The following is an 18,907-nucleotide window of genomic DNA, read 5'->3' as shown; positions in this document are numbered from 1 at the left end:
ATGAAATGGGACTAGGTCAAAACATTTACAAAGCATTTGTATCCTGATTAGGTATTATCAAAAATTAATAAAATGATATCTGATCATTTCAACAAAAAAGTCATTATTTAACTATTTTAGCCAATATTTAGTCAGTTATTCTATTGGTCTAACTTCCTAGTTGAAGTTAACATTGAACATAATTTAATAAATAAGCCAGATCCTGGTGAAAGCGGATTCTTGTGCTGCATCTTGTAATATGATAAAAGAAATTCAGATTGCAAAAACAAAATTAATACTACCCTTTAAAAAGGAATAACGAAACGAGCGAAAACATAAGTGCATTTTCTACATTAAAGTTCCTTTAAGTATTAACAAAAATTTCTGTAATTTCCTACCTTTTTCTACGCAATATCTGTTAAGACAGGTAGATAACACATTAACCAAAATACATAATATTAAGAATTTTAATTGTAAAGTTCTTATGTGTATTAATAGGTTGGATTGAAGTAGGGGCAAATGATCACTTGGCATTTTTGGAGTGGCAGACTTGAGAGTGCGGAATTATCACATTAACCCCCTTGAAGCGTTGTGCGCATGTTCGCACCGACGTCATTAAGCAAGAAAGGTACACAGCTTCGCGATTAAACGCGAACAGTCCATTGTTTGGGAATTGAGAGGTGTTGACGTTAAATTAAAATTATATTGTGTATTTTATAATTTATAATGATATAATCGGTCGTAGTGAATGGAATTCGTTAACCTGATATTTGCAGTAAGTCACAAATTGTCTTTTTTTCTTCTGTTCTACAAAGTGTACACTAATTAGATTAATTTGAAATGCGTCATAGGTAATATTGATTAATGTCTCTATAAGGAAACTTATCAATATAAGATTGATATTTTTGTTCGTGTTTATGTATATTCTTATTATCTTTAAATTAAGCAGTAAGTGATACGCTTATTAAGCATTATTTATATTTTAGATGAGATATTAATTAAATAATTGGGTCGTTATTATTTTTTTGGGTTTTAATTTATAACAATAACTTTTTTAATTCCTAACTCAACTTTGCGTTGTAGTTATAAGCTTACCATTTATAAAAATATCTATATAGGTAACAGGTAATTTAGCTTTATATTTAGATGTATTTCTTTTAGTTATAGGAGGCCAATCAGTGGAAGTATCACATGGGAGGAACCATGTGCCGCTGGATTTAGCCGGAACATGTTAGTCACCCGAGTGTCGGTGTTTCACGTATTATTGGCGACTGCATTTGGTTGCTATATCTTCCCCAGTGGTAAGAATACATTTAGAGAGAAGTTCAGCCGTTTTGGTATTCAACAACGTAATGAAATCGATGATTTAAAAGCACATCACAGACCAAACATTACAAAGATTAATTTTTGAAATGTTAATGTAATTCTTATAACGTTTCTTTTTCGTAAAATGGGACCTTAAAGATGTAAATTGTATCACATAAGACGTTCCGGACCCGTGTCGTGGCGTGTCCTGCGGTCCGGGCGAGACCTGTCGTCCGTCATCGGACGGGCGGTCGTACCACTGCGAGTGCCCTGCGTCTTGCCCCAGCTACGGCGACCACGAGGGTGCGCGCCCGCTCTGTGCCAGCGATGCCCGCGACTACCCTGGCGACTGCGAGATGCGACGCGCCGCATGCCAAACTAACACTAACATTACGTTCATGTACTACGGTAAATGTGGTAAGTGTATAGTAGTCAAAGCCATTTGTTTTAACAAAGAAGGAAGCCATTCGCATTCGAAAACTTCAGAACCACTTTGTTTGGGGAAGAATTAAGAAAATAAAAAATACTCTTTTACTGCTTTTAACCTACGGCAAATTTAAGCTCGTATTTCTCATTCTTTCCAGATCCTTGTGCAGGCGTAACCTGCCCTGAACCCGAGGTGTGCCAATTAGACGAGCGACGGCAGCCGGTGTGCCGCTGCGCAGAGCCCTGCCCGCTGGAGTTCTCGCCAGTGTGTGCCTCCGACGGCAAGACATACTCCAACGAGTGCCAGATGCATCGCGAATCCTGTCGCGCCAGGAAACAGCTGAGAGTCATCTTCAAAGGACAGTGTAGCTCCGGTCAGTCCAAAGACTTTCATGGTACATTACTTCGTACCCTATTGGCCATGATACAATTTGCTGGACAGTAGGATACTATGCGATATTTTAATATTCATCGTCATTTTAAGTCAATTAGGTAGTCTCTAATTTTTACAACATGTTATAAACTAGGAATCAACCCGTGCTCTGCGGTGGAGTGCCGGCACGGGGCGGAGTGCCGCGTGGAGGAGGGCGGCGCGGTGTGCGCGTGTGCGGCGTGCGAGCCCGTGCTACGGCCCGTTTGTGGCTCGGACGGGCGCACGCACAACAGCGACTGCGAGCTGCGGCGCGCTGCTTGTCTGCTGGGCAGGGATATCAAGCTGCTGCACGCCGGGGCTTGCGGTAACATGCTCATATTTATACGAATATTCTATAAATACTACTTATTAATGCTGGTACAGCAGCGTTCTTTCGCTGTATATTCTGCTTATACCCTTTGCCATCTATTCGCCATTATATCAGCGACTAATATTTTTATTTATTAACGATGTGATATAATTTGTAGTGCGCTATGGCTGTGTACAGGTTCTAGCGGGGTGTGTGCGGGGCGCGTGTGCCCGCACGGAGGTGAGTGTGTGGGCGCGGGCGGGGGCGCGCGCGGCGAGTGCCGCTGCCCGCGCTGCTCCGCCGAGTTCGCGCCCGTCTGCGGCTCCGACGGCATCTCCTATGGAAACCGCTGCACGCTGCAGCTTGAGGCCTGCCGACACCGTAGGGATGTCAAAGTACTCTATGACGGACCCTGCAGTATGTAACAAACTTATTAGGTACTATTTGTATCAACTCCTAACCTAAACATAACTCGGAAACTCAATTAATACTTTTTTTTAGACGGTTGCGAAAACAAGAAATGTGAACATTACGCAGTCTGTGAGAGCGATGGTGTTTCTGAGGCTAGCTGCGTTTGTCCGAAGCACTGCGAAGAAGGCACAGTGAGTAGAGATTTGCGTATTCTTTTGTAATCGAATCTACTTACTATTAATTAATTGGTTAGATTTCCCTTACAATATTTTTTCTTTTCATCATCAACAAAGGAAACGGAAGAAGTGTGCGGCAGCGACAACCAAACTTACAGCAGTGTGTGCGCTCTCCGCGATGTCGCGTGCCGGGAGAAGAGACACCTACATGTTAAACACTTGGGATCTTGTGGTAAATATGTTTGAATATGAATGTCGCATATTTTCAATTTAACATAGCAGAGAAACGCAGTTGCCACAAACTTTGTAATAGTAGACGAATAGTAAAATAGACTTCACGAGCGTTGCTTTCGTTTACAGCTCATTCTCTTATTCTAGAGAACGAGTCATAATCTCATGTAACAAAGTTGTGACGGACTTATTGGTTTCGAACGGATCTCTCTTCCTTAAGGAAAGCAACCAACTTCTTTAAGAAAAGTTCAACTAGGAATCTGCATCCCTTACTGTGTATTGTCAGAGTCGTGCGCTGAAGTGAAATGCCCGAGCGGCACGTTCTGCGCGCGCGGCACGTGCGCATGCAGTCGGTCGTGCGCAGGCGCGCCGCACGCCCCCGTCTGCGCAGACAATCTGCGCACGTACGCACACGAGTGCGCACTGCACAACGCTGCGTGTGAGGCTCGTGCGCGCGGGGAGACGCCGCCCCGACTCCTGCACCACGGGGACTGTGTAGAGAAGAATAATGCCGAAGGTTTGTAAATTATAAGGAGAAATATTATTATTTCTCATCCAATAGTGATCACAATGGGACAACGGGATGCTTTTAGTGGAGTAATTATAATGACATCTACTGTAGCCATAATGATTCGAGGAAGGTAAGAATCTAGGCTTTTCTTTGATTTTTATCTAAACAAATAGATGTCGCCGTAACAAAAAGCGAACACACATTTTAAAAACTAAAGTGAAATTGAAAAAAAAATTACGGGAAATTAATATGCTAAAAGATAATTTCCTGCATAAATTAAAGAACCGAAGATAGATTTTAATAACTTAACTGATTTTTACGGATTAGAAAACTTGATATTTGAAACTTTACAGTTTATTGTGGGTACTGTGAAAAACAATATTGTAGGTAAAAACAAAACGGAGAAGAACGAGTCTAACGATATACGGAGCGTCGCCGAGGCGGAGAGCGGCGACGATGTTGGAGGCGCAGTGTGCGCGCGCGTGCGGTGCGCGTACGAGGCGACGTGCGCGGTGCAGGCGGGCCAGCCGCGCTGTGCCTGCCTCTTTGACTGCGCCGCCGCCGCTCCTGCGCCCGTCTGCGCCTCCGACATGCGCCTCTACCCCACGCTGTGTCACATGAAGCTGGAGGCCTGTCGCCGACAGGAGGATCTCAGGCTACGTCCCCTGGCTCTCTGCAAGGGATTAGAGGTTTGTACCTTTAACGCGTCATATAGCTAAAGCAAAGCGGAACGCTAGAGAAAATACTGGGTTAGAAGGGGATTATAATCGTAGGTTAAACCTATCTTATTGGTTGCGTTATATTAAATGTTATTTTTATTTTAATGGAAAACCAAATTTACCGTTACTACTACAACTTCACAATTAAAGACTTTATAGACTTCATGAGATAATATTGTAAATACTGATTGAAATGTAACAACAATAACTTCCGATTAAAATAAGAAAATTATTCCGAATATACGAGTATACGAGTATACGAGTAACATATTTATCCGAATATACGAGTAACATAATGATAGATAATACATAGCTGATTAATGGTAGGCAACGCATCTGCATTTGCGGATGTCTATGGGCAACGGCGGCCTCGCTATTGCGGCGAATCCAGGTGGCCGTTTGCTCGTTTGCCACCTTATGATATAAAAAAAAAGAATCGAACGAAATCCTATCGATTTGGATGGATTCTTCAGTGCAGAAATAAAACTAGATTGACTATGATAGTTTTGAATAAAATTTCATCTATTACAATAAATTCCCTATATCAACAGTTTGCTTAACATTATTAAACTTATAAGGATTTCGCGACTAAACAAAACACATGTAAAATACTAATACAAACATGTGCGATTGTTTGGAAATTGTTTTGTTTGCTCTTTCGTTCACGTAAAGTAACCGAAATGTATTCAAGTAGATAGTCTAAGTACGTGCTCAATGGTTTGTAAATGAGCTTATTGTAATATGAACTTTAATAAAAGGAAAATTCTATATCTCGTCCCCTACCGTTATATTAAACTACGTTAGCGTTAACTGAAGGATTGTTTGAATGCGATGAGTCGGGAGTTGAAAACATAGAGTATATGCATGTTACCTTTCTAAAATTAATCGATTACTCGTAACGTTCGTATCCGTAATTACAGTGTTGTTAAAAAAAATCCCAACTACAGCGGTGTTGTTTTATAATATCGTTCTGACTTTTTTGTGGAAAAACGCTTGGGCTAATCCCTTTTACAATGCGCAAAGTTAGATCTATTTTCCATGTAACAATTAGTCGCGCAACTAATATTTCAATTCGGGATCGCGGTCGTCCCAGTTGTATATACACACATTGTTAGTGAAAACAGAAGTTGCGCGGTCAAACTTGCGTGGTAAGTCAAGCTAGTGTAAAAGGGGTGTTAATGTGTGTAGTTTCGCCCGTGCGGGGACGACGAACCGCTGACGGATGGAGAAGGGCGCGTGCTGGACTGCGGCGGTGGGCCGCGCCGCAAGGACTGCCCCGCCGGCAGTTACTGCCACCACACCGCTAAAGCTGCCACATGCTGCAAGAAAGGTACTGTAAGAATAAAAGAAGAAATTGGAAATTTTCTTTTTAATTCTATGGGCCCGAGCTTGTTGATTTATAACTTTGTTTCGGTGGCCATGGAATTCGCCCGCGGTATCATCTAAAATATTTCAGCCGGCGATTTCGCATGACACGTTGCGTAGAACAGAATTTTAGGTATCTGCAAGATATAAGGCCAGCGGGGAATATCTGGCATGCCAGATGCACATCTGGGATCTTCGAAGACGTGCGCTCGTAGCTAACTAACAACGAACTGCCGTTGTAAAGTTTGAATCCTAAAGTAACCAAATGTTGACTAAATGAAATAGACGCTCCACATATTTAAACATAGAGCAATCATCATTTCTATTTCATGTCGTGGTATAATCAGAGAAAATAATACGAATGAGTTAAAAATTTTCACAATCATTGTTTTGAATTCTTACTAACATACTTATGTACTTAGTTCACTTTTTCTTCTACATTTTTGTTATATCGTCAGAGTTCTGCGGTTGTAGAACAAGGAATAAATTGATATCCACTGATGAGTGAAAAGATATACGTATGGAAAATGTATAACGATCCTTCTGATAGAGAAGACTCCAGTTATTTATTTATTTATTTTTCGTTCTAGTAGATTTATTAACAGATTATTAATAGCTAGTCTGGATGTTCGATTTCAACTATGGATTCATTTAAAGTAACGGCGGTAGCTGGTGGGAAACGTTAAAAAATTCGTTTACTTTTTCCAAAGTTTTGTGCTTGTGCATTGCCCAAAATTTTGACAAAGAGTGCACGAAGAAACGTTTAAGCAGCGTAGTAGAGATGCAAGCTTATCGTCCAGGGCTGTACCGTACAAGCTGTCGTTGCTTCGGACAAGATGTATCAAAGGCTGCTTCAGGCAACCCTTGTTTTAATAGCTTTTTATACTTAATTTTTTAAAGGTAGGTAGAAAACACTTCCATTTAGTGTTTATGTAAGAATTTTTAGTAAAGTTTATTTAGTCATCGTTGTAATCGCCGACATCGTCGTTTCTGTGAGTGGTTATTTACTCCTGGGCATGGTCAATGTGTAAAATGTGACGGTCAATGTGGGAGCCATCGATTGTCATAAAAATTAGTTACATGCCATACTAATCGGTTTATCATTTTTTTCTTTTTTGTAATTTAATTCATTTTGCTAACAATTAAAATTAGAAATGGAGAGAAGAGAGAACACTTACCCAGCCTTTCTATATTCGAACAGCGTCTGCATAAAGCATTTAAAATCTGCAACAAGCGGCTATTAAACGCTGAACGTGTAATCATGATTTTGTCCCGAGGCGGAGCATTCGCAGCAAAAATACAACGTGAATACAACGCGATGCATTTTCATTGTAAAAATTCACGATGGGAGAGCGCTGAGCCGCGCCGCGCTAAATATATTGCACAACAATAAATTACATGTCAGCACTCACGGCCTTGCATTTTGCTGGACGATCCGGCACTCAACTTGACACATTTAAGAGTATAACTCATTTCCTTAACATTTAAATTCACACCTGCAAAATTCCAACTCGGCGATTTAAACCTGAGAATGTGAGAGGAGCTTTTTTAGAAAATTTAATTTATGTGTGCTGTTAGAAGGCTGCTAAAATACTCTCCGATAGCTCTATATTATATTGCACGCTGTTGTAATGTATTTGAGATGTATAACAAAAAAAAAAATAATATAAACAAGCAGAAATTCGTTTTGTAACGTTATTCTTCTTGCAATATTTAATTATGTTAGTGAGTTTCCATTAAAGGATTTGTATTATTCACTGGAGTCTACAATGAGTGGGTTCAGTTGGTTTTTGATTTATGTCTTGCTTGTCTCTTATATTTAGATTCATTTTAGTATTTTGCGTGGCATATATACGATAATTTCAGACAAGACAGTTGCGGAGAAGGAGTGCCAGGAGTCGTGGCACGGTTGTTGCGCGGACGGTGTAACGGCAGCGCGCGGGCCGGGTGGCGCCGGTTGCCCCGCGCAGTGCGGCTGCCACAGGCTAGGAGCAGTGGCGGAGCGCTGCGACGAAACCGGCCAGTGCGCCTGTCGGCCCGGCGTCGGTGGACACAAGTGCGACCGCTGCGAGCCCGGCTACTGGGGCCTGCCGCGCATCGGAACCCTACATGCTGGCTGTATACGTTAGTCATTTGACGTCTGTAATTACTTAATAAATAGAAAAGCAAAAGAAAAAAATTATATACGTAGCGCTGACAGTAAGTTAATATTTATACTCATTCAGCATGCGGATGTTCCGCTTTCGGCTCCGTCCGCGAGGACTGCGAGCAGATGACGGGACGGTGCGTGTGCAAGCCCGGCATACAGGGCCAGAAGTGCACCGTCTGTTCCAACCACGAGCACACGCTAGGCCCTAATGGCTGCTTCGATCGTAAGTATTACCATAATATCTCGATTTATATTCACTTCGCTCGAGTTAACCATTCGATGAAATCTGCTATTTTATACTGATTTTATTACTTTAGCTGAATCTACTCAACTGCCGGCGACGAATTGCGAGCTACTAACTTGCTACTTCGGCGCATACTGCGTGGTACGTAGCGGGCTGGCGACCTGCGAGTGCGGCGCGCCCGAGTGCCCGGCTGGCGAGGGTCCCGCAGTGTGCGGTAGCGACGGCCGCAGCTACGTGTCGGCGTGTCACCTGCGCGCGCACGCCTGCCGCACGCAAGCCGACGTCGTGGTGCAGGCGTTCGGCGCGTGCGGCGAGGGAACGCCCCACGTGCGGCGAGGTAGTCGCTCCGCCGGTAGCCGCTCGACTCCCACCCATAACATCACTCGCACACTCTCACCCAACCCCGACATCCGTATGGATACCAAGTATCCGAGCTCGAACTCATTGCAGTACACCGATGCCTCCGTAGACACTAGCGATAGCGGCAAGCCCGACAGCCCCGAGCCCGAGCTGTCGTGCGTTGATGTCCTTCCACCCGCCGGATACCGCTAGCAATCGAACACTAGTCGAAGGTAGAGGCACGAGTAGTAGCTGTAGAAGAACTCTTAAAACTATTTCATTTTAAAAAATCTTTATCGTATCTATTGATTAATTCGCAGATAAGATATATAATTCATATAGGCCCATGTCGGTCAACGACGATTACGAAGACATATGCATGAAAAAGACTACTGAGCATCATCACACGACTTTTTACGATGATTTCGAGGAGCAGTACGTTACGAACGAAGTCGGCGATTATGATCCACTGTACGAGGAATATTACGATGGACGGCAAAAGGACGCGTATATTGCGCCATTATTCGACGGGCGGGCTCACATGACGGCACGCACGAGGCTGCCCGCCAAAAGTTTCGATATATGGGCCGAGGTGTCGGCCGTTTGCGGCGGGGGCGCGTTAATGAGCGCCTCAGGTGTGAGAGATTATTTATGGGTCGGCTTCGTGGAAGACAAGGCGGTATTGCGGTGGGATGCGGGGAACGGCCCTTTGGAACTACGTTCCGGCAAGGTCAGAGTGGATGGGAGGTCTAAATTATCTGCGAGGAGATACAAGAAGGACTCGTTGCTGAAGCTGGGCACCGCCGCGGCGAGAGGCTCCACGCACGGTCCCATGAGCTCGCTTAATATCGACCCGTATGTGTATATTGGCCGCGCTCCGGATAACGTTACTCTGTAAGTATACTTATTATATTTCGTTAAAAAGTTTATTGGCATTGTTATTCTGGTTATATTTTGAACAATATTTTTATTCAAACCGTTCGTAAAGGTTATCGGGTATGAAGATCCCGGGTTTCGTTGGCTGCGTGCATCGCTTGCGGATAAGCGGGCGCGACATCATCCCACCCACGCACGGCATGTCCGTCACCATGCACGGAGTCCGGCCATGCACACCGCATAACCTCGCGCAACTCGTGTGTCCTTAGCTACCCAAACTAGCTACGATACTAACGAAACTTTTCGCCCCGAATCGGATATAATTTATTTAAGATAGGGCTAGTGAGATTCCGACTCGTTTTTCACTTTATTAGAATTCAATTTCTTACTTGTACGTGTTTTGAGCTAATGTTAGATACCCTATGACACTCCGGGGAAGAAGAATAATCGAATGACACCTTAGTCGTCAAAATCAGTTCAGTCGTTTAAGTGTCACAATGGAATTTACGTACATACTAACCCACATACATAAAAATTAACTTACAAAGGGGAGGGGGGTAAACACTACTCTTTGTTCATCGGTTAAAAAAGAGCATTTGAATTTGAAAAGAACCACTTTTACCTCTCTTCTTTTCAAATTTTTAGGCGTCAACGATACAACGATATTTGTAATTTATATTTTGTATTAACTTGGATTTCGATAAGTGTTTCAAACATTTAAAATTAATCTTAAATTGACTTATATTTCAAAACATTGTAAACATATCTCGAAGTAATTCATAAATGTCAAAAATAGTTTGGTGTTTTATCTTTTGAAATTTGTCAAATTCTTTGTAAAGGTTTTAACATAATATACGACGGCAAAGTAAAAATGGCTTCTTTCATTTGTAATGCCCTCTTTCATTACCTTGAGTAATGTAATGATGGACGAGATAAATTTCTCCGTTTCTGTCAGTTTTCATGGCCGACCCATTATATCCTTATCAACATTTCTCTTCCGTCTTTCCTTTATAATCCTTCTTATCGCTGTCTACTTTATAAAAGCCACGAAATTATTCTGTTAGACGAGCGAGTGAAAGCGACCTATTAAAACTCCTTCAGCTTTCCTTATAAATAAAGGATTAATAAATTTAAAATACCCTTGAGTTGGTAAGTATTCATTTTTTATTTTAATAGCTTCATTGTGACTCATATTATTACGTAAAGAGTAATGATTTACTTATTTTCATTTAATGTATTTTTAGCATTGACTTGATCGATAATATACTATGGCAATTTTATTTATTAGCCGACTTCAAAAAGAAGGAGGTTATTTAATGGATTAGATATCCTAACAAACGTAAAAAGCTCAGTTGGATTGAAATATTTACAGTTCTGTAGGTATCAAGAAAGTAAGATTATTTTTTTAAATCATAAATTTGGATTCCTTCAACAGTTCTGCTTAACATTAACAAGGTGTGAAACTGAATGCGTGTGGTATTTGTTATTAAAATTACGAATGGACATTACCAAATCCTCATGTATATATGGTCCCCTTGTAAAGGCGAGCCCATAAATTTGAACATCGTATTTATAGCTGGATTCACGTAAATGTCAATATTTCCTGAACGATCTCAATAAAGCTCATTGATATCCTGCCATGATGAGAAATGTTATACGCAGAAATTGTATTCCTAATGTAATATTATAGGATTATTTTAATTTTTGTAGACAGTTTATGATTCCAACCATAAACTTGCTGCCTGACGTTTTCGTATCGCGATTTAATAATGGTTTTACAATTGTGCTAGGATTTATAAAATTCACCTAATTCCATTCCTTGGCCCGTTAATTATACCGTTCCAATACTGAATTAAGGGATACAGGAATACCGTGACCAATTTTTTACTTTGGAAACAGGAGAAAAAAAGATTGAAACAAATTGATAATTTTAATGTTCTTTTAATAATTTTAATGTACTACTTAATAACATCGTCAATTTTTTATTTTATAAAAAACATAATAACTTCACCATTTTTTTATATAATTGACTGTAATAATCCCTTTTCTATTTTTAGTAAGTGAATTAGTTTCCGTTATCGTTCTGAAATCAAATTTGTCATATAGTAATGAAAACTTTATGAATGTTGTATGAGCATCGGGCGGCATGTAAAGGGCATCGTTAAACTTTAATGACATTTCATCGTGTCCGAGCACAAAGGGTAAGTCTTCCGTCAGAGCAGGCATGTTAACTGTTCAGTAACCGCGACCCATTATTTGTGGTTAAAGCAATTTATTACCACTCACAGATATGACATATCAATGTATATATGAATTCTGTCAGGATTTAATCAATATTGCTATACGGTACATTTTAATACTTCAGGGGGCCTAGCCTGAAAATTCGCGAGAAATTATTCGTAACGTTATCGACAAAATTTGTCAAAATTCGTATGGGATTTGTCATTGTTCTTAACGCCCGATAATTTATGTGCTAGTCACCCTGAGTCTGTAGTCAAAATTGCAATGGATTAGCGATATCTCTAGTATAATCGACAAACGTGACAAGCACGTTACATTTCGAAAGTCATTGTCACTTCCATATATTTTCGACTTTTCCATTAGCGGTTGCTAGTAGAATGTTACTTAGTCTAGGGTTAATTTCTATTCTACTTTTCTATATAAAGTGACATCTGAACATTTTTATTATTTCACATAATAATATAAAAAATAGAAAAATATAACTTATTTAATTCTATCTACGTGAAAACTAGTGTTATCTTCTTTCTCCCATATTTCTTTTTCCTCAAAAAAAAAAAAAAATTGTGAATATTTATTTGAAAGATGTGTTGAAACGAGATGCAACGTTTTAATAATAAATCAATTCATAGTTTTAACCGAAACAGCAGGGATAGCAGACATAAGAGCTTTTTATTTCTCAACCAAAATGATGCATGGCTTATGTTTTGTGAAAGTTCCCGAAGCAACGCCAGGTGTAAAGTTAATACGCTAAGCGGGGACATTAATTTCATCATAACAATTGCTCGCTCAACCCGCCTCATACTAATACAGCTGAAAGCCTCTATTCATGTCTCATATTACGTCGGGATGCCATTCGTCCTAATGTGAATTGTTAACGAAATTGAATAACGATGATTAAGAATACGTTCGTGAAAGCGATTTTCGAGATTACGTTCCCAAAATGAATTCCTGGATACAATTAGCTAACAGCTCTGTGGTAACGTGAATTTCACTATTCAAGTAACTATGAACGTTAATGATTAATGATTACCAGCATAATTGTTACAAGCAAGCAAAACACCTGTTCACTTCTATTTATAATCAAGCAGCTTTTGCCAGTGACACCGATCGTACGGCATTTAAAAAAAAACTCATTTAGTAGCCTATGTGTTCTTCCAGACTGTGATCATCTATGCCAAATTTCATCGAAATCCGTTGAGCCGTTCTGGAGATACCTTCAAACAAACATCCAACCATCCATTCAACCAAACATCCGCATTTAAAATATTAGTAAGAAATAAGATTATTACTCTTTAGTCTGAGAAGACCCTGAAAGTAGCAAAAAAAAATAAAAATTATGCTTATAATAGATGATTATTGCCAGATTATCAGAACATAAAGATACCTATGTGGTAACATCAGACTTGATTGATGCTACGAGTTATACTTTCAGTACTGTTCTAGCGCTACACGATGAAAACTTAAAGTCGCCTTCGGTAATTCAGAAATTTTTATAATGGATTATATCGTGGACGTGTTGCAATACGTGCCGAGCCAATTTTATGTAATAGTGGCTTTACAAAATTTCCTTTTTAATTTATGTTACATAGAACAAGAAAATTAAAATGATAATGACAGAATCATGAAAATAACTCATATAACTACACTTCAATGCCTTTTTATTCCATCCATTATCAACTATTTTTTTTTCGATTGAACAGAAAGTACTTAAATCTTTCGTTACTTTTAGATATTTATGTTCAATTGAACAATATCTTGAAACTGATACCAACTTGACATTGTTTCTTGTACCGTAAGGCATATTTTTATTGCCTTTGTAATATAACATTAATGAAAAATGACTGTCGGTTTGTAAAAACACGCGGATAGAATAAACGATGCTTGATGGTAGAAGTTTTTAACTCCTATTAATAAGACAGTTCTGTCACAATGAAAAATGAGGCTCTACATTAACGCATTCACGGCACGTCCGATGCCAGTACTTAGTCCGAATAGCTGAAATGTACGGGGTGAAAATAATAAGTGATTCAGAAGCACCCGTTAAAATTACCAACATTATGGGTTAACCTAGTTTCATAGTATTACGATCAGATAGTTGTACGTTAAAAAGGACGTTCGTTTGGGAATCAGGACTATCTGAAACCGAATTTTTTAATAGTTAAAGGTGGAAAATAAACAACTGGTCATCTGATATCGCTAAAATAATTAAGTTGAAAGTTAAAAGTTCAAGTTAACGTTAAGTTTTAAGACACAAATTATCGCGGAATGTGTAAGAGTTTAATACCTTAAAGTTTTCTGACGACGCCTTGCTCTACAATTTAATTTTTTCCTTAATAATGTCTTTTGTCTTGCCTTTTAATTGTCTTTTAATCCTTTTTTTTGTAAACGTTAGATTATTAATAATGATCACAAGCTTCGTTACGTAAATTTAATGTTGAGTTAACTATCAAAGCTTTTAAACAGCTGGTACGTTAGCGATAATGCGTTGTTTACTGCATAACATTTTCATAGTGCGCGCCTAGCTCTCGACATTGTTAGAATTTTCATACGGGTTAATATCAAGAGGGGTTGAGGAATGTTTAATTACTGCTGTGACATCCTCGGGCAGGCAGCCGACGGCATAGGCTCTCCCCCCGGTGCCAGCATTACACATGCCTGCCTCTCGTTATAACTGCCTTATGTGTGTTCATTACAAATTGTCGCTTAACTTTGATTTTTAACTACATCGCCGTTAAATTGTGCATTCCATTCTGTTACTCTTGTATGTCTTCTGATCAAACTTCCGACTAAGATTAATGTGTACATTATTTTAATACTAGCTGTCGCAGGGACTCCCTCCACGCGGTATTAGCAGCTTATATGTTCTTTCATACTATGTTCTACATCTGTGCTAAATGTCATCATCTGTTGAGTCGTTCCGGAGATATCTTCAAACAAACAACAAAACAGAGAACAGAACAAAGAACAGAACAGAACAGAAAAAAAAACAAAACAGAACAAAGAACAGAACAGAGAACAGAACAGAGAACAGAACAGAGAACAGAACAGAGAACAGAACAGAGAACAGAACAGAGAACAGAACAGAGAATAGAACAAAGAACAGAACAAAGAATAGAAAAAATCCCCTTTCAACCCCTTGCAACCCCTTTTTCGCGTTAAAACTTAGCCTCCTTCCTCAGGCTCTAGAATATCCGTCTACCAAATTTCTTTTAAATTGGTTCAGTAGTTTTGGCGTGAAAGCGAGACAGACAGACAGAGTTACTTTCACATTTATAATATTAGTAAGGATTTTAGTGAGCGTTATTTCAGCATCTTATCTAGTATTTATTTGTTAATTAAATATAGATTATGTGGACGCAACAGGCAAGTAGGCAGTGATACCGGCTGCATCATTTATAGAACCGCAACTCGAGCGATCTCATAGATTGCACTCTTGCGAGGAATTAGCGCGGCAGCCGCGACAATTATTTACGAGTTACGACGCTAGTGACGTCACAGCGCTGCGCCACCGCCTTTTATGTTTATTCACGGGTTATTATACATGAGCGAAAGGGGATTATACGAAAACGTAAACGTAGGTGAGCTCATATATCACACAGCCGCGCTCGCAGCCCGCCTCGAAAGTAATCGCCGCAAACATGTCGGAAATTATCCGGGAGATGGGTTTAGATACTCGTATAAATCCGAATGCATATACGGTATGCATTACAAAATTTTTACATCTTATACCTAATTCTAGAATTAACAAAACTGGTTATAAAATTGCCTAATTCAATAGAATCAACTGCTAGACTTTAAGTGGACATCTCGCTGAAATTGTCGAAGATATTGTTCAAGCCTTGTATATGAAAGTTTCATAAAGTGTTTGTCACCTTGTAAAAGTGAGGTTATAGCATTTTTTGCTAACGTTGAACAACGTGTCATGGAAGATTGTCGACACTAATAAAAGTGAAGCTATTACAAGATGCGAGATGAATCGTTAGAAGAAACATTCCCGGAATGATCGAGTACCAAACGATTTAATCTCTATAACATAGTTTATGTTTTGCGCATAATCCCCTTGTAGTGTAAAATCCGCCGGTAAATATTAAACGGTGGTAAAATATCTCCACTTCTGGTGTCGTTAATATAGACCAGACATTTTTATAATTATCACGCTTCGTTCAGAGCAATTTTCCAGTTTCGTTTCGTCCATAAAATGCTTCATTAATTACTCAATTTAGTATTTAAATACAACTTCTACAGACTAAGATAGTAATGGTAGTACTTGTGTTTTACTATTTTAAATGTGGTTTATAACTCTAACTCAGTAATAAATATCTAATAAATAGAATGTTACTTCTTTGTGATAGATCAGTTCAATTAAAATATAGTCTGGTTTAGAAATTATAAGCAAACAAATTCTATTAGTCTGTAAAAGTTCTTTTCATGTTTAGATTTGTGTTCATTTCATAACAATAGTCCTCATCTCAAGAGTTCCAAAGGCGATACAAATCGCATTACGTGCCACAAATAACTTTTCCGCTCACATATTTATTTTGCAGCAAAAAACATCCGCAAGCCGCGACCGAAAGGCAAGAAACAAATTGATTTTTGATGTCATCTCTTACGTCACTTTAATAATTCTCCGCCGCGCCACTCTGCCGCATCATTGACACGCAAAAACTTATTTTATCAGTTAACTTTAATAACTTTGGTATGTAAAAGGATCCTTCACTGAGCGGTCATTATACATGATAAATTGAATTAATAATTTCACCATCTGACGTGAAAGGAATCTCTTTTGTTCCGCTTCCAATAGCGATGATGTAATTATACTACATTTGGCGGTTAAAATTTATCAAATTACATTTAACACTAGAAAACGGACAGTGTTATTCTTTAACCATAACTAATGCGAGCTTGTAGCTATCTTTTAAGTTAAAAAATATATCAACGTTAATGTAAACTTAATACTAACTTATGTATACAATAAGATATTCGACGACGTGAACATGTTGTTAACATAAGATTACTATAGAGACGTAAAAAAGGGAAGAATACATTAGTCGATGTCTGGTGACAAATCAAGATAATGTCGTAGATAAACGCTTCGATCACTGGGTGTCCTGTTACTGCCGTGTTATTTACGCGGAGCCAATCAGTATGGAAATATGTGGGGTAGGTGAACGATCTGGAGTGAGTGGGTGCCAGCCTCCGACGAGGCCTGCGCCCGAGCGCACGCTTCGGTCTAACGAACTATTGTGCTTTTGTTAATCTAATCAATATCTTGTCTCCTATCATCTCCTACATACTTTGTGTCTTGATATACTCTTATCCAAGTGCTTGTGCGTCATCATGCGGCTATCACTGTTTATTTTTTTAGCACTCTTCAATGCGCTGAACGTACAGCCAGGCTATGGTCAGACGTTACACCAAAGGTCTGATTGCAATGTAACATATGACAGAGTGTTGCTGAAGCGTGTTACTCTACTGTCGAAGTATATATTCATCGGTAAAGTGTACGCAGTGAAGTCTAATGACAATGTTAAAGTTTACAAAGTTAACATTCGTCGTGTCTTGAAGGGAGATTTAAATGATTTGAGTGTTATAATTCGTTTCGGCAGTGCGAAATCTATCCGTTTCTCGGATGCTACTGTTTTGGTTCAGAGCAGATTAGGGAGCAAGTGCCCGGTGCTACGTGTCCGCAACTACGCGATCTTCCTTACTGAGAAGAAGCTCGAGGAAGGTGTTTTGCGGTTAACTTTCGTGGTAGACCCGGTGCCGCTCACATTGAGGAACATTGGAATCATAGAAGCAGCGATCAAAGGTTTTTCTATATTGATTTTTTTTATTATCATTTATTTACATTTAAATAGAAGAAATATAATGGTTTAAGAAATCTTTATTTTTCTTTATTTTAAATATAAGGACAGAAAATTATAAATACTTTGGATAACAAAACTATAAATCAGATTACCTTAGTATATAATATAAATTATAACGCAATCTTTGATCTTAGTTTATAACCTATTCCTTTAGGAGAGAAAGTTTAACACAAAATAACTTTACTGATATTTTCCGACCAGCATATAGACTAGAATCTAAAATTTTTAGCTTCGAAATTAAAAAGTTACTAGTAATAATATTAGTATTACTCCAATGTACATTAACCATCAAATTTGCATGTTAAAAGTCAAAGGTCGATGTAGTGAAAAACATGTCAATTTATAGAAGCCCGCAACATCTTTTGATACTTTAAGTTCACTTAAAATTAGTAACTCACCAGGTGTAAATTTATTATAAAAGTTATTTGTAGACTTGGCATAGACCGAGTTAAAAGCATGTTTGTATGGTCATACATGCTATTATTGATTAAACAAGAACGCGGCAATTAGTGATGGGCGTGTCGATTGAGGCTACTCGATGGACGGTCGGATTGAGTGGAACTTATTGTAACGACAAGATATTTAATGGCTTTTCAATATTACGACTTTAAATGACGCCCTAATGCGCCTTGTCATATTTTTAGTAGACGTGCAATAATATTTTGCTCGAGGCGCGCCAATGATTGCCCGCTTATTGTACGGTAAGCAAAATAGAAGGTTCTTATTTATATTCAACTATGGGACGGTAAGCTGTTTGCGAAACTGGATTCTTAAATCTATATTATTAATTTTAAGTGTGAAATAAAGTACTTATTTGATTTTATTTTTATAATTTAAAGAGTAACCCATAAAGAATTATTTATCAACTTTAAAACTGTAGTAAAAATGATTTCAACAAAGTTGATCTTCATGTGTACTCAATAAAAAGAGACAAAATAACAGATTTTAGTAATTCAAGTGGAATATTACGTATTTACAAAGTTATTGTATCAACATACACACGGTTTCGCGGAATGTTTCATCTGGAACGAAACATCTCGTTCTGAACAAGGCCGAGCGAGTAATAACTAATAAAACACTGGGGAATTATACTCAATATTCCAGTTTCTTTGAGCCGCTTGTTTAGTTTGAGAGGCTGTAATTCTTTTGTTCAAATATTAGTATTGCCTACAATTGCTCGCGATTTCTGTTTGTCATAATTACGCGTGGGCGAGTCTCGCTCAGATACGGCTCTTTTACTATTATTACTATTTAGATTATTAGATAAATTATATAGTAACATTGAGAAATGTTTAATAAGCTTTTATTACTGATTCCAATGATAGCCTACCCACGTACAGGTTTAA

General features: G+C 38.8%; 1 protein-coding gene across 1 annotated transcript; it reads left to right on the top strand.

The window, feature by feature from the left end:
* The first annotated feature begins 596 nt into the window (after positions 1-596).
* On the top strand, positions 597-10,108 carry LOC106718798 (agrin). Its single transcript, XM_014512985.2, has 16 exons — positions 597-754; positions 1,141-1,280; positions 1,465-1,701; positions 1,869-2,084; positions 2,238-2,447; positions 2,631-2,849; positions 2,934-3,034; positions 3,137-3,251; positions 3,537-3,767; positions 4,149-4,450; positions 5,669-5,810; positions 7,712-7,969; positions 8,071-8,217; positions 8,312-8,575; positions 8,898-9,471; positions 9,566-10,108. The coding sequence occupies exons 2-16, from the start codon at positions 1,208-1,210 to the stop codon at positions 9,720-9,722; spliced, it is 3,246 nt and encodes a 1,081-aa protein (XP_014368471.2). The 5' UTR covers positions 597-754; positions 1,141-1,207; the 3' UTR covers positions 9,723-10,108.
* Positions 10,109-18,907: the final 8,799 nt, after the last annotated feature.

This window comes from Papilio machaon, chromosome 2, assembly GCF_912999745.1.
Source record: "Papilio machaon chromosome 2, ilPapMach1.1, whole genome shotgun sequence".
Lineage (NCBI taxonomy): Eukaryota > Metazoa > Arthropoda > Insecta > Lepidoptera > Papilionidae > Papilio > Papilio machaon.
This window is presented reverse-complemented; position numbering and strand designations above follow the sequence as displayed.

Coding starts and splice junctions, on each gene's coding strand:
- LOC106718798 (XM_014512985.2), top strand. CDS start 1,208: ATGTTAGTCACCCGAGTGTCGGTGTTTCACGTATTATTGGCGACTGCA. Junction 1,281..1,464: donor TTGCTATATCTTCCCCAGTG/GTAAGAATACAT, acceptor GTATCACATAAG/ACGTTCCGGACCCGTGTCGT. Junction 8,218..8,311: donor CCCTAATGGCTGCTTCGATC/GTAAGTATTACC, acceptor TTATTACTTTAG/CTGAATCTACTCAACTGCCG.